We start from the raw sequence: 17,144 nt of genomic DNA on the forward strand, positions 1-17,144 counted from the left end.
TAAAACCTGCTTTATATTGTATAAACTTATAAAGCAGTCTGGTGAAAAATGATTATCGCAAACATGAACGCATTTAGGTAAATCAGCGGGGACGTTAGCTTTAAAAACTAAATTCAGCCACTGCGTCCTTAGTGGCTCAGATACCTAACACTAGGTAGGTACCCTAGATCACTAACCCTAGGTAGTGAATGACAACTGCTGTGTTTGCTATTACACCCAAAAACTGTACACAACACTCGCTTAGGCGCCATTTTGCTCCAGCGGCGAAAAACAATGGCCGACAGCTTCTTCTCACTCGGGGCGGGTCTTTGCTAAAACACCAGTGTCAATCAACTTGTGTAGGAACGACCTCTTGTGGTGTGGCGTCACATCGACAGGCATTTGTGATTGGCCTGATTTCAGAAGGGGCGTGTTATTGTAATAAATGAAAAGAAAACCACTGGGCGGCTTTTTATCATCGTAGAGTGGTTGTGTACGCACTCTCCTAACACACAGTTCAGTCCAAACAGCTTAAAAAAGTGCATGTAGGCCTGTATGACCCCTTTAAATAAAATTGCTCTATATTTTTAACCAAAGGCTATTTCCCTGTGTCTTTGTTCTGCTACACTGCTGCAAGTTTGAAATAGTCATTTACAAAAATAATTTTTTGAAAATCACTGACAATACTCACAGATGTGACAGATCTCACTCATTTTCTCTACCACTTTATCCTGTACTCAGGGTCGCAGGGACCTGGAGCCTATCCTACAAGGCTTAGGGCACGAGGCAGAGTACACCCTCGACAGGGTGCCAATCAATCACAGGGGCACACACACATACACACTACGGGCAATTCGGGAATGCCAATTAGCCTAACCTGCATATCTCTGGCCTGTGGGAGGAAACCCACCAAGCATGGGGAGAACATGCAAACTCTATGCACACAAAGACGGGAACCGAGCCTGGCCGGGGAATCGAACCAGGACCCTGGAGGTGCAGGGCGACAGTGCTAACCACTACACCACCGTGACAGATGTGACAGACATTCTCCTTTTAGGAAATGAGCTAGAGGATGAGTTCATCATCTTACCTCTAGCAAATGAACTTTTTCTTCATGCTCCTTATCAGCCTCAGCCTTAGCCTGGAAACGAAATGCAACAAATATATAATGTTTTAAATTCATCAATCAGAAGGTGTTGATTAATTTGTTTATTATTATACAAGTACTAAACATGATGTAACGTAAACTGCAGGTTTATATTAATCTACTTGTACTTGTACTAGTACATTTTTCCGGAGTGTATAACCTCAGTAGTCCAACTAGGGACTGTGGAGGCCAATGGTGGCCATTGTATTTATTCCCATTTTTACAATTGTGGTAGGACCTCCAGTGAACATTAACACACTGCATGGTGGGAATTTTGGAACAGTAATTAGCCTAATATGCATGGGAGAAAACCTACCAAGCACAGCGAGAACATGCAAATGCCATGCACACAGACTTCAAAGTGGGAATCGAAACTGTTGAAGTTATGTCTTAACGTACTGTAGCCTAATCTACTACTGAACATATCAAAGAAATCTACTCAGGAGTTGTCTATGTATGGTACAATAATTTAATAAATGCTTGTATTAAAACAGAATAAAATGTGTGTGTGTGTGTGTGTGTGTGTGTGTGTGTGTGTGTGTGTGTGTGTGTTACTCTGCTCCATTGTTTTTCTTTTTTTCTTTAAGAATGCATAAAAACAGGTTCAAGCCAAAAAGCGTCCAGCCTATTAGCAAATGCTCAACTGGATTATCTGAGCCATGTGGAGGCCAAGTCAAGACCTTGGACTCTTTGTCATTTTCCTCAAACCATTCCTGGACAGCTTTTTGCAATGTGGCAAGGTGCATTATCCTGCCAAAACAGGGCACTGCCATTAGGGAAGTTAGGGTATACTTGGTCTATGAATAATCTTTAGGCTTGCTTCTTCCCATAGTGTATCCTGGCACCATCTCTTCCCCAGGTAATGTATCTGGCATGTATCCCAGCATATGTATCTGGCCATCAAAATAATATAAAAGATAATGTAAAAATGAGATTCATCAGTTCTGATACTCACATGCCCATTGCAGATGCCTTTGGTGATGGACGGAGCGATGACTCTGTTGCTAGTTCACTGGTTGTCCTTTCATGGACACTTTTGGGTAAGCACTAACAACTGCATACCAACAAAACCCCAAAAGACCTGTTGTTTTGGAGATTCTGATAAAGCTGTCTAGCCATCACAATTTGGTGCATGTCAAAGATCCTTACGCTTGCCCATTTTTTATGCTACAAATACAAAAACTTCTGCCTAAAGGTGACACTGTAAATGATTATTAATGTTGTTCACTTTACCTGTCAGTGGGTTTTGTGTTATGGATTGCTGCTTGCTCTGTGTGTGTGTGTGTGTGTGTGTGTGTGTGTGTGTGTGTCTTGCTCAGTTCTTTGCCTTTCGCAGAAGCTGGATCTCCTGCTGTGTGGAGCTGAGGATCTCCAGGGCCTGTTCATGCTCTGCCTCCAGCTGCTGCCTTGCTTCTGCAGCCTCACACATACACTGACAAACATTCACACACACACACACACACACACACACACACACACACACACACATCAATGCATTAATTCTTGACGAAACTGTTCCACAATGTTATTAAGTGATGATAATATCTTAAACTAATTTGTTTTGTGGATGTTCCTCAATATGACCTTTTATGGTCTTATGGTCTTTAATCAACTGCTCAAAAATTCCTGTGGTATAACAGTAATAAAACACATGCTGTAATAGAACAATAATCACCCTAGGGCTAATAACTCCTCCTCATCACACTACTTCGACCCTCAACATTTTAAAGGTTCATCTCAAGGCATGCGGCAATGTCAGAACAGTCTGTGAGATTAGTTGTAAGGCTTAGAAACATAAAGCAGCATAAAAGCTCTGACTCGAGACTTAAAGCTTGCATTTTAACTTTGCATAAATCAAGTGCAATTCAGCATAGTGAACATATGACTCCACAGTAATAAAACGCATATTAAAATGTATACATTTTCTAATCATTATTTTATTTATTTTCCATAATTAATGAGAAAACAGTTAAGAAAACAAATTTCCTGAATTCCCAAGCTGAAAAAAAAGCTTTCTAAAATGTAGCACTGAGAAAAAGACAAATAATCCATTAAACAAAATAAATAACTTGTTTTTTTTCTCTCAATCATTACCCTATCCTTTTTCATTATCCCTCATTTTTTCATTTATTTAATACAAATCAATAACGACTCGGGTGGACAGGATAAATACTTTTTCCGTGGGTGTTATGAGGCATTTTGTTTCATTCAGTGTATAAAAAAGTAAAAAAAATACTTCTAGACCAGACTAAAATGCAGTCAGCCTGCTCCTGCACCTTTAATATCGCTTTTAGTAATTTATTAGTCATATTTTGAACTTTTTAGAGGTAAAAGCTGCACTTCAGTAATTCATTACTGTATAGTACTTCACGCATAAAAAGTGTATAGAGGAAAAGTGACAGGATTTAATTCTTCTTTGTATAAACAAAACAGGAGTAAAGTAGACTGGGATAATATGTTTACATTAGTTTTAATCTTTAGACTTAGTGGTGGGTATCTACTAGAGATGGGGAAAATAATTTACATATCGTGATTCTTTTGTGTGGAAATTTATGTACCCCACACTTATACCGACACAGATTTTTTTTTTTTCTCGTCCACTATGCAGAAGGCCCAGGGTTCAGTTCCGACTGCAAAATAATATGTTTTTTTTCCTTACAGGTGCATGCATTGGTGAGATGAACAGTTTTGTTTCATTTTTTTGTGAACTGCTGACAGTACTTTTCCTAAATTCAAAATATAGCTATTGTTATTTAGAGTGGATATTTAAAGGAATCACACATAATAAAGAAACACATCAAAATAACCCAAGATCATGCAGTATTTGCATCTATTTATCTAACATCTAATCCTGCAGGTGGTGCCCTCTAAACTATTTACAAAGTAAAGCATCATGTGTAGTAGGAGCAAATTATTTGCTAACTTAATTTAGAATTCTAACAAAATCTGTGTTTTTTTAAATATCAAATCAGGATAAGTCCTGATTATTAAAATAGTCAGAAAACAAATCAAATCTGCACCTAGGTATTGTAATAATCTCATATCTGGAGGTCCCTGTTGATTCCCATCTCTATTATCTACTTGTGATTTCTTCCTCATACTGTATATTCACACTAAAATTTAGAAAAGATTTTCTACAAGTAATACTACAAGATGTTGATGAATTTGTTTTTACATAATGTGATTTGCATCCTGTTATTGAGATTACTCTTATTAAAGACAGAAACAGGTCGATTTAAGAATGAAAGTAAAGACCTGAATGACACACTGACACACTGAGCCAAATTAGTAAATGTTTTTCAGTCATTCTTGATGAAAATTAAAGTCACCCATTATTATTATTATTATTATTATTATTATTATTATTATTAAAGAAGATTTAACAGGTTACATATTCATAAATCAATTATAAAATCCCTTTAAATAAAGTTCTACCAACTTGTTATTACTGTATAACTAATGTGACAGTGAACATTCCTCACCTTTAGGTCCTGTTCAAGATTCTCCAGTTTGCCTTGGAGCTCATTTTTTTCCCGTCTTGCCAAGTCCCTCTGCTCTTTTACACTCGCCAATGTCTCTCTGAGCTGTTCATAGTCCGACTTCACCTTCACATGACACAGCGACAGGGAGGAGAAGTGAGAAAGAGCATTTATAAAACTCTTAGACAGACTGTAGTGTGCTTAGATGCATTGTGGATCCTGCCTTGTGTAGTGATGAATGAGAGAACCGAGCAGTTAAATAAAATCTATGGTGAGAAAATATCCACAAAAACTAAATCAGCAGCACAGAATCTTCATATCATATAAAAAAAAATAACATTGTTGTTGTTCACACACCCTGAGACATACAGTAAGCACTGTGTTTTCCTAGCATCATTAATCTTCATGACATATTAATTTAGAAGGAATTGCACATTGTCAGTACGCAAAAAAAACAAGCCTGGAAAATGAATCCCACATACCAGCATTTTATTCTTATTCCTATTATTACTTATTTAATAAACTGGAATTTAACACAGAATGTTGTCAGTCAGCAAAGGCATCAATTGTGCTATTAATTCTTTAGTTTTATACTGGCTCTATCTAGCATGCAACAAATAAGTTTTAAAAACATACGACCATCAGTTTACCCTTTTACATATAAGTTTTATCTAATTCTAATATGTACTAAACAAGTAAGTTTATCAAATTTCAACTAATCTGATTATAATCCAAGTCACTTCTATAGTACATGTTTAAACCTAACTATGTCTGTTGAGTGTTGCTACATAATCTGTATCTGCATCCAACACTCAGGTAGGGCTTTTTTTATTTTTATTGACTATCCTGGTTAACCAACATAAAATTATGAATATGAAAATATAGAAGTAAAAGCATTTGTTCATGTACACTAAGATTTATAATTTGGAATTTTCAACTATTTAATGCAATTAAATAACAAAAATATAAAAATCACCATGCTTTCTCATACAACTCATAGTACTTGTAATCCTTTTACCATTATGTTTTTTTTTTTAAATAAAAGTTTTTAATGGTAAAAGATGTGCATTTTATATATTTTTTGTCAATTTGTATGCATCAAAACTGACTTTTGTTTAAGCATATGTGGTGAATTCAGTCATTAAAGCAGATCCATCAGCGCTTGATCAAGTCCAAAAATGTGCACTTGCACCCACTGGAGAGATGACAGCGCGCAGCCAAACTGACGTCTGTAATTGCACCTTCTCCACACCAGGAGATGGAAAAAGTCCATCGTGAAGCCAAATCACTTTCTGCATCAGTGTCACTATTCAATTCACTTCACTTCTCCATCTAATTTGGTTTTTAGCTTTTTGTTTACTAATTTCAGTTATTCATTTCCTGAATATGAATGCAGACTATTACCACCTGCTGGTTTGTAAAAGGTGCAAGCGCAGACTATCTGTGTGTTTGACTGTCAGCTGTTGTCCATTCAAGTGTATTAAGTGTATCAATAATTAAGAAACCTGACCTCGACCCCTGTCAGCTGTCCAGTTACAGACCAATATCAAACCTCCCCTTTATCTCTAAGATCCTGGAAAAGATAGTAGCGGAGCAGCTATGCTCATATATACATAGAAATGGCATACATGAACTGTATCAGTCAGGATTTAGGCCTCATCACAGTACAGAGACAGCGCTCGTTAAAGTAGTAAATGACATTCTATTGGCCTCTGATCAGGGTTGTGTAACTATGCTTGTATTACTTGACCTCAGTGCAGCTTTTGACACTGTTGATCACGCTATTCTTCTTCACAGATTAGAAAATGTAGTGGGAATTAAGGGTACAGCCCTCTCCTGGCTCAGATCCTATCTGACCCATCGTTATCAGTATGTAGACTTAAATGGTGATTATTCTGCATGTTCTCTAGTGGAGTTTGGCGTTCCGCAGGGTTCAGTTTTAGGTCCACTGCTTTTTTCCCTTTACATGCTTCCTCTGGGCAACATAATCCGTAAGCATGGTATTAGTTTTCATTGTTATGCTGACGATACACAGTTATATGTCTCAGCAAAACCTGATGAGAAAAAACAGCTTACTAAAATTGAGCAATGTGTGCAGGACATAAGAAATTGGATGCTAATTAACTTCCTTCTGCTAAATCCGGATAAGACAGAAGTTCTAGTCATAGGACCGCATACAGCTAGGAGTAAAATTTTAGATCACACCGTAACTTTAGATGGCCTTTCTGTTCCATCAAATGCAACAGTGAAAGACCTTGGTGTGATTATTGATTCCAGCCTTTCATTTGAAGCACATGTAGATAATATTACCAGGATAGCATTCTTTCACCTCAGAAATATTGCCAGAATAAGAAATTTATTGTCGCCAAACGACGCAGAAAAACTAGTTCATGCTTTTATCACCTCTAGGTTGGACTATTGTAATGCCTTACTGTCTGGTTGTTCAGCTAGATGCATAAATAAGCTTCAGCTAGTCCAGAATGCAGCAGCGAGAGTCCTCACCAGAACCAGAAGATATGAGCACATCACCCCTATCTTATCTTCACTCCATTGGCTCCCTGTGAAATTTCGCATTGATTTTAAAATACTACTCTTGACATATAAAGCATTAAAAGGTCTCGCGCCGCAGTACCTGAGCGAAATGCTAGTGTCTTACGATCCGCCACGCCTACTTCGATCAAAGGATGCAGGCTGCTTGTCAGTACCGCGTATTATGAAAAATACATCTGGGGGCAGAGCTTTTTCTTATAAAGCCCCAAAGTTATGGAATAGTCTTCCAAATAGTGTTCGGGACTCAGACACAGTCTCAGTGTTTAAGTCCAGGCTAAAAACCTATTTATTTAGCCAAGCATTTTTATAAATAGATTTGCCATAGGTAAAGGAGCAGATCTGGGGGACTCATGGACGTAGAGTATTATGGTGAACTGGTATGTTTGGATGCTGTCTTCCTCACTCTCATTGATCACTCAGGTTTGCTGACGGTGAGGTGATTGTTTGCTTTACATGTCAGGAAGCCCTCATGTTTGTGTTTCCTTCTGGCTCTCCCTTTTAGTTATGCTGTCATAGTTAGTCCTGCCGGAGTCTCTGCTTGCACTCTACAGTTAATATACATTCACATTATACATTGTGTGACTGTGACCATACCTAACTGCCATCTCTCCTCTTCTTCTCTTTCCCCCCCCTCTTTCTTTTTCCTCTCTCCTCCTGTCCCCCCCTTTCACTCTTTCTCTCTCTCTCTGTCGAGCTACACATGTCGTTCCTGAGCTGCCAGTGATCCAGACTCCCTCTGCCCTCCGGACCTGTCTGACCCATCCTGGTGCCCCGCTTCTGGCTGAAGATCTCGTCACATGGATGCCCCGTGTGTCTCTCTGGGATGCGTCTGGTGTCTGGGAATGATTCTCTCCACCTAGAAAATGGTTCTGGCCTTGACTGGTGTTGGCAACTGTTTCTCTGCACCAGGGACAAACTGACCATTTTGATTCATACAAATTCACATTTCATACAAACTTAAATAATTCTTTTGACTATGTAAAGCTGCTTTGCGGCAATGAAAATTGCTAAAAGCGCTATACAAATAAAATTGAATTGAATTGAAGTGCAAAATTTGTACCCTGTTAGAACTGGTTCTTAGACTTCAGACTGATATGTCGTGGCGCTATGATTGCAATCAAGCTCTGTAATCTGTATTGTCTCTGGAGTAGAATCATGCAGGGGCCAGACACATGCTCCGTCTCATTCATCAGGATATACATCACCGAAGCAAGACTGAAGAAACGAGTCAATTTGTATCTCGTATCGATCCAAGCATGGCAGTCGAGAAAATGTCTGCCCTGATGTCAGAGTGCATATATCCTGGCTGTATTAAATCTCTCTACCCAAGATCGTTAACATCTCACCCATATGCCAAACAAGTCCTTGATCACAGAGTGGGTGGGGGACAGCGGGTGAGAGTCACTATCTGATTGAGCATCAGGCATTTTATCTGCACTGCTCTGGAGTTCGAACAGATGGTTGCTTTTCACTTGGTCGTGAGAGAAGAAGAACATGTTGAGAAGTACGCTGAGGGAGTCATGCCGTGGCCAGGACACTTGGCAAAGAGCACCATCGATAACAACACCATTAGTGGCCAGAGCCCCAATCTGCTCCTCTCAGAGTATTATCCATTATCTGTGGTAAGAAGACACTGGTTTTTCGTCTCAATGCCACCGGAACTCCTCCGAGTAACAGCTAGATGTGGAATGTAAATGTGCACCCTGTAAGCCTCACAGTAAGGTACTGAAGGAAGATGCTCAAGAAAGATAATATTACCCAAATACAGGAATAACCAGATTGAAAGTCTGATTTAAGCTGTTTCAGCCCAAAGAGCGCAAGTCAGCCACATCGTGCACATGGCAAAATGCACAAATTGGACTTCTCATCCTCATGCATATGCATTCACAGGAAACTCATGCAAGTGAAAGAGGAGAAATGAGATGTGTTTCTGATTACATCTACTGTATGCACAATATAAACAGCGTGCGCAGTGTTCTGTCCTAGCAACCCCTCAGTAGCGACCAAGGGATTAAAATGTGGTGAAAGATTACTGTTTAAAAATATGCACTAACAACTAAACTACTCACAAGTTAGGGATATTGTGAGAGAGTTAGTAGATGTCATACATATAGTGTTTGTTTCACTTCAGACATTTTTGGAATAGGGAGGCAATTGTATTGGGGTGATAGATGTTGATTGTGATTTTGTGTTTTCCGTGTAATGGTCTTATTGTGTACAGGTGTAAGTGTACGTTATATTGGGGCCAATGCCAAAAGACAACCTTTTTCAATGTGGCATCAATTTCAACATTCCGTGGGTATGAAAAACAGGTATTTTCAGTAAATCATTCCAAGTTCATCATTCAAACAGCCATGAACACACGTCGTCACTTAACGGATGAGCAGCGCCACCTGGCCATGGCGCGCCTCCGGGTCGATGGCAGGCAGTCAGATGTTGCTCGTGAACTTGGTGTGTCTCATCAGAGTGTCATCAGCAGGCTTGCATCAAAATACAGAACTACTGGCAGAGTTCATAACAGACCGAGGAGTGTAGCCTCACGAGTGACAGACTGCAACGATGACCAGAACCTAAGGACCTAAGCACTCAGACACTGTAACTGCCACACAGCTGCAGGCCTGTTTACGAGATGTAAGGGGTACTAGGGTTTCTAGACAAACCACTGCTTTGGCTTGAATTCCAGACGACCGTTGCAGGTGACTCCACTGACACCAAGACACCACCGTGAACGCTTTCAGTGGGCACAAGATCATGTGACCTGGACAATGCAAAAGTGGTCTACTGTCCTGTTCACTGATGAGTGTCGGGTCACCTTGCACAGAAATGACTGTCGTCAGCGTTGCTCCACCACCTCGTGGCAGAATTGTCAAAGCTCGACTTCAGGAAGCTGGAGTGCATCATATAGAAGGGCCATCAATGTCCCGTGACCTGAACCCAATAGAGCACGTCTGGGACCAGTTAAAGCAGAGACTGGATGATTGTACCCCACCCCCACGTGACCTGGCAGAACTGCGTGTAGCACTTGTGGAAGAGTGGAACGCATTGCCTCAGAACAACATCATGAGGCTAGTGAGGAGCATGAGACGTGGTTGTCAAGCTGTCATTGCGACAAATGGTCGAAACACCCGCTATTGTACATTTTTGTTATTTGGGACTATCCCTGTTATTGTCTAAATTTTTACACTCATGAAAATGGTGTTTCTTCTCACACATTATTAGTAATATCAAAGGGAACCTTTACTTATTTAATTCAAATTCAGAGCAAATTGGAAAAGCACTCATGTAAATAACAATACCCTTAACTTACTGTGAGTAGTGTATATTGATGACAAAAAAATATTTAAATGATCATTTTAACAAATACAACAGTTGTGCAGTATGGGTCTGAAGTTAAATTGTACCCTAAGCCTCCTGGGATAGGCTTCAGGTCCCCGCGACCCTGAATACAGAATAAAGCGGTATAGAAGATGAGTGAGTAAGAGTGATATTCAAGGTGAAAGTGCAGACTTTTGGATAACCGATGTAGGAAACACGGGTGTGCTGAAAGTAATGCAAAAGTAAAAAGGGAAAAGATTTTTTTTATCTGAAATATTAATATAATAATAATCTGGATGTTTAAATAATTGCACAGATCGTTGGAGTAACACTTCTTCCATACAAAGGTACGCTTCAACATAGTCTCCACCACATGCAATGCATTTGTTAAACCCAATTTTTGAATCCTCTTTGAAAATCTCCTTTACCCGAATTGGTTCCCCATTGACACACAGTTGGTTCCCCATTGCATGGTTTGTCTTCAATGCTGGTTTTCATTTCTTTATACTTCATCATCAATCAGTGCACATTGCTCTTGTCAATAGTGTCATCTCATTTCTAAACAACTTCATATTTTGCACATTCTTAAGAGCAAACAAATCTACTGTTGAGTTCCCAAAAGCTAAAAAGCCGAGAAGATCATGGAAAACAACTGTGGGGAATGACAGAAAACTTATTTTCCTAATGTTGGAAAACTCACAACAATTACTCAGAACAAGAACACTTTCCTGAAAATAGCCGTTACATGCATACCATTAATACGTCCCTCAAGCAGAAGTCAAAGACATGATGTGGCGGCTAATATGATGAATTCTGAACTGTATAGGGCCATACCTCATTAATAGTTAAATTTATTCAGTGTAACACGGTGCCCATCATTTTTCTCACACTGAATGGATGCAATAACAGAGGAAAGACTTGATGTGATGTGACTCCTTATTTCACATATTCAGGAAGTATGTATTTAGTAATAAACGTCACAAATGTACATATTTCATAATTACATTTATTTTCAGACTGATGATGGTGCATTTACACACCACTCACCCTTTGTGAACATTCCTGCATTTGTGTGTATTTCTGAGACTTTCCTGTTGTGGTTCGATTCATGAATGCATTGGTATTCCTGGCAGGCTATCAGATCAAATTGTCTCCTACAATTTTAACCATCACATGAATGTAAATTAGAGGGTAGGACTGAAGCTGATCACATTGCGTTACATCTGTGCCATGTGCCACTCAGACAGAATGAAGCACTGGTACATATCAATGAAATGAACAGATTTTGAAACATTACTATGATCTATAGTTATTTATAGCATGGTGAGTGATGTGTCATGTACACATGCACACTGTGCAGATGTGCTGTAATGCATTGTAGTCACTTTTAGTCATATCCTTAGATTTACGTTCATGTGATTGGCTAAAATTGAAGGAGACATCAGACGGGCTATAGAAATAGCCATTTGACTATTTTAAAATGTGAATAAAATTTATGAAGCAAATTACATCAGGGTCTAAAAGGTCCACACCAAATGTTTGTAGATTCATCAGTCTATAAATAGGCATAATCATTTCATAATCATTCCAATACATTTTTAATGTTTTACATCACAATTATATTTATTTGTGGGATTATGTACTAGATCTGACGCCATTCTTTTGTGGAGGTTTGCCTAAAATTTAGCTGTGGGATTTTTTTATTTAATTACTTTATTTATTTACTTATTTAATCATGCTTCATTTCACAGAAAACACTTGAGGACAGTTTTCTTCGAATTACTAGTTGAGCTCACATCAGACCGAGGTTATTAGCGGTTATTGATCAGATCATGGTGTCCGATTGTGCTAGATGGAAGCAGTGAAAGCCACACGAAACTTTTTAAGAGCAAAGTAAGAACCAGACATACGATCTGTCGATTAACCCTTACCTCCTCGTACTGCTCCGCCTTCAGGCTGTGACTGAACAGCTGCAGATTGAGGCGTTTCCGTTCCTGTTTTGCCCGTTGGAGCTCATGCTTCTGTCAGATAGAAACAAAAAGCAACTGATTATCTTTGTGCAATGCAGTAAAGCATAGGGTGAAGAATTTAGCATGCAAATTTATAGGCCGAGAAATTTGTCAGTATGGTATTATCAGTATTACACTGTTAAAAGTTTTCAGAAAAAATGTTAAATAGTAAAATAAAACCCTACTCGACAATGTCCTACTGGACAGACACCATTTGCATAACTCAGATGAATGTAAATGAATGTAAATTTGAAGGTATGATTGAAGCTGATCATTGTGTTACATCTGCGCAGTGTGCCCACCAGACAGAATGAACCACCAGTGTATACCAATGAAATGAACATGCATATCAATAAACATTAGCATATGTTCATTAGCCTATAATTAAATATATCGTAGTCAGTGATGTGTCGTGTACATATTCACTCCATGCAAGTGTAACGCAATGTAGTCACAATACATCATCCCTTCAAGTTTACGTTCATGTGATTGACTGAAATTATAGGAGACATCAAAAATGAAACACTACTTGACAGCAGCCTACAGGACAGATACCGTTTACATAACTCTGTCATTCTAGTGTCAGGGATTCGTAATCTTCCAAGCAGAAAAAACTGAATGACATTCACATTACTTAAGGGCCAAAGAAAATACACATACCACTTTTATGATTGAGCCTTTGACTATGACACAATGCTCTACATCCCACCTTGGGTTAGTTTTCTAATTAACCTTAATGAAAAGGTTATGAGACTTAACGTTATAAACGTTATTTACTTGGACTAGGCATTGGGCTACAGTTCAAAAGGTCTCAAGTTCAAATCCCACAACCCCCAAGTTGTCCCTGTTGGGCCCTTGAGCAAGGCCCTTAACCCTCAACTGCTCAGATGTGTAATGAGATAAAAATGTAAGTTGCTCTGGATAAAATCAGCCTGCAAAGTACTATGACTAAGTGCGGTCCATGAGGACAAGGTTTCCAAATATTGGAATGCTAGTAAAAAAGAACTCCTTTTGGATGAGTTGCCTGCACACCAGTTCTCCTTGTTCAGCGTCGGTTCCTAGTCTCAGTAATACTCTTGTGGCTGAATAAGCATATCCTAACAGCCATGGAAAGGAAAGGGATTTTCATCTGCTTGTGATGGTCAAGTTTCCACATACAGCTGAACATATACCGTAATGTAAGTCTAGTTATAATTAGGAGTGCTGTCATACCTAAAGATCTGTCCCAATTCAAACAGAGGATAATCACTAACAATACAACATATTTTAAAACAGGCATAGCGAATTGTACTGGTTATTGTAGTGCTCACCATGTTGTTATTGTCTTAATAACTCTTAACAGGCCAAACTGTAATACAGCAGCAGCAGACTTATAAGCTGAGTAAATATAACATTTCCTCCAGGGCACAAATCCCTTTAGCCTGCACAAACTACAAATGATCTCAACTTTGTCACCCTTCATTTAATGTGCCAAGAGAGTGAAAAAGCTATTAAAAGCAATGCACCCTCCGTCTGCCATCATGCACTTCGCACACTGCCCAAAAATAACAGAGGAATCATAAAAAGATGGAGAAACCAATCAGCAGCATCCAGTCATTGTTATGGTCAGGTGAATACAGCACCTGTTAAAGTAAATTGTGGTCATTTAATATACAGTGTACCGATTGAGCATTGTCTCACAGGCAGAGGTAATACTTTTTGTATGTTATTTAAGTACTTAGAACACTTAAAACTAATTAAAAAAACTATTAAAACTAATAAACAATAAAGACTGCATTAAAAAAAAGGATACAAAGTATAGACAGCACGGTAACTTAATGGTTAGCACTGTCGCCTTGCACGTTCCCAAATTGCCCGTGGTGCGTGAGTGTGTGCCCTGACCAGGGTGTACCTTGCCTTGTGCCCTACAGCCCTACACCTGGGCCCCTTGCGACCCTCTATACAGGATACAGCAGTATAGACAATTCGAAGTATATATAAGTAACTTTCCTGACAGACTTTGCTGTTAATGAAGTATTCTTTTGCTGAAAAGCAAAACAGGAGTTTTTAGGGAACTTGTGGTTTAGTAGTGGACCTTTAAAGCCACCCACTTTCGTCTGGCTCTGACTAAGCGTTCCATCTCCTTCTGATTCCCTCATATGCCAAAGTGCATCAGTTGCCCTGTTTCTGTCTGGCGTCCTCATGATCATCAGACTGAACCAGACTCTGTGTGTCACATGGAGTATCAGCATAGACATGACAGCTTCTGTAAACTGGGACATTGAACACAACATGGCCTGGCACACATCTCCTGCGAGGACATTTATTTCTGAAGATTCATCAGGGAACATTCATGACATCATGTTCCATCTTATCAGACCAGCTCAGAAATAAAAATCAAACATACTCAGATCTACAACTTAGTCCAAATGGGTTTTGTCTGTCAAGATAAAACAAAAAATCTGCTTCATAAATGCATGCATCAAAAAAAGGGGGAAAAAAAAAAGACTGCTGACATTAATGGAATCAGGTTACAAACCAACCCTTGTGTTATTAAAACCTGAGATATTACTGAACAGTCAACTTTGTGGAAAAAAGTACAAAGGTCAAAAAAAAATTATGAATTACCGTGATCAAAGATCACTTAAATGCTTGTGCACCTCAGATTAGAGGCGTTATGAAGTCTTTACAGAGCATAAGTAACAGAAACATCTCACCATTAACTGTTCAAAGGAGATTAATGCATTTTTTAGACGCCTTCAGCATTCCTTTACAATGTAGAAAGAAATAAAAATCAGGAACCATCATGGAGTTAGAGAGTGTTTTAAAACTTTTGAACGGTAGTGTATATATATATATATATATATATATATATATATATATATATATATATATATATAGCAATGAAGACAAAAACCATTATATTTATACTTATAATTGTTTTATTGAAACATTATTGAAACTTTGTACATGTTTATGAATTATACTGTACACACACTTTTACTTTGTCAGTGTGCTCTGATTAATGCCCATAAAGTCCATTTTGTTCGACTGTTACTACATTAACATATAAGCATATTGTAAAAAAAATAATAATACAGAAATAGATATATTCAATCAAATTCAACATATTATGAAGTATATCGTTGAATATAAAATTACACACATAAATACAGTATATATGTTTAAATGTCTTTTAATATATTTTCAATATATTATAATATATTAATACAATATATTATTCTTTTATTGTGAATATATTTTTTTATGAATATCTTTTTTTCTGTTAATTATTAGTTACAGTAGTATCAGTTGGTGTAGCAAAAACACTAAATCATTTAATATACTGACAGTTAATATATAAAAAAATATATATTTTCTTTGCGTAAAAGGCATGAAGAATCATTTTACAAAATGAATTGGCCGCCATAATATACTATTATCAAAGCTAAAGGCAGGCAAACTAAATATTAAAGTGTGTGATTTTTATGGGGAGTCAGGCAGTGTACGCTTGTTGTCTGAAATTTACTTATTTACTTTTACACTGGAACTATGTTATAAAGCTAATGGAAGGCTGTCATCTTTTTTGAGAACACACATTAGGTTCTAAAACAAACATACATTAAACTAAACACTTACAGTAATTAAACCAGGGCCATAGGGAACATTCAGAATCACTACTTTGACTGCGTCCCATGTCCTGTTCGCTAAGCCGCGCCTCTCAAATTTAAAGGGATTTCAAATCTATCTTTAAGGAAAAAAATTATGTTGTAGACGAGAATTAAAAATTATTTCACAGTAGTAGTGCATGACTTTACTGACATGAAAAGAGAGTTTGTCTTTTACAAATGTTTTGCAATTCTATCACTTAACAGTCATGGAAATAAACCACTGTTTAATTGTTTTTTAAAACCATGGTCAGGAGAAAAGCATTCCTGAATGCACAGCACATCGAACCTTGAGTTGGTAAACCACAACAGCAGGAAACCACATCAGGTTCCACTCCTCTCAGTCAAGAAGGGGCATTTGAAGCTATAGTGACCACAGACTTACAGAAAATGGACAACTGGAGATTGGAAAAAGAGTAGGCGATGACATTCCAAGCAACGATCCATTTAGTTCTGCGCAATCTCAACAGACTGGTGCTTGAGTGGAAAGCCCATGAGATACGGTTTCTAAGATCCAGCCCATGGCACTAACAACCATGGCACAGTCAAAGTCACTGATGGTCATTCTGACTTTTTACCAAATAGAGAGAGAGAGAGAGAGAGAGTGAGAGAGAGAAATTAAGACTGACAATGTGACCTGAACTTTAGCTCCAAGTGTGGCACTTGTTCCTGCAGATTCTAAGAAAAGCTCAGCTCAACTATACTATGGCAGGGCACAGTCGGGGTTCAGGGTACAGGGTTACAATTAAAAGGGTACAGGAACCAAGGGGCAAACTGAGAAAAAGAGCATCAGAAAGAGCTTTAAATGTCACCTGATTACACCGAATTATTCCTGATTATACCTACCTCATACTTCTTGTCTCTGTTGGAAACATTTTTTTTTTACCTTCTTAAGTCATCCACTAGTGATTAATATATAAGGCTAACTTCATTAATATTTATTAGCCTGCTAAAAACGTTCTCCACAAATAGAGGAGAGTTTATAAAATCAGTTTACTTATAATAAATGAAGAGTTGG

General features: G+C 38.2%; 1 protein-coding gene across 5 annotated transcripts in view; it reads right to left on the minus strand.

Moving 5' to 3' along the window:
• The window catches only part of rimbp2a (RIMS binding protein 2a), a 75,324-nt gene that overhangs the window by 24,745 nt on the left and 33,435 nt on the right, over positions 1–17,144 (minus strand). For 3 of the 5 annotated variants that reach the window (XM_053479068.1, XM_053479066.1, XM_053479069.1), the window contains 4 exons: positions 12,402–12,491; positions 4,609–4,731; positions 2,454–2,558; positions 1,070–1,120 (listed from right to left, as the gene is read on the minus strand). In XM_053479068.1, the coding sequence (XP_053335043.1) occupies positions 1,070–1,120; positions 2,454–2,555 (153 nt within the window). In that variant the 5' untranslated portion in view covers positions 2,556–2,558; positions 4,609–4,731; positions 12,402–12,491. Of the gene's footprint in view, positions 1–1,069; positions 1,121–2,453; positions 2,559–4,608; positions 4,732–12,401; positions 12,492–17,144 lie in introns of those variants that run through there. The other 2 variants (XM_053479071.1, XM_053479067.1) reach the window with 2 other exon arrangements.

This window comes from Clarias gariepinus, chromosome 19, assembly GCF_024256425.1.
Source record: "Clarias gariepinus isolate MV-2021 ecotype Netherlands chromosome 19, CGAR_prim_01v2, whole genome shotgun sequence".
Classification (NCBI taxonomy): domain Eukaryota; kingdom Metazoa; phylum Chordata; class Actinopteri; order Siluriformes; family Clariidae; genus Clarias; species Clarias gariepinus.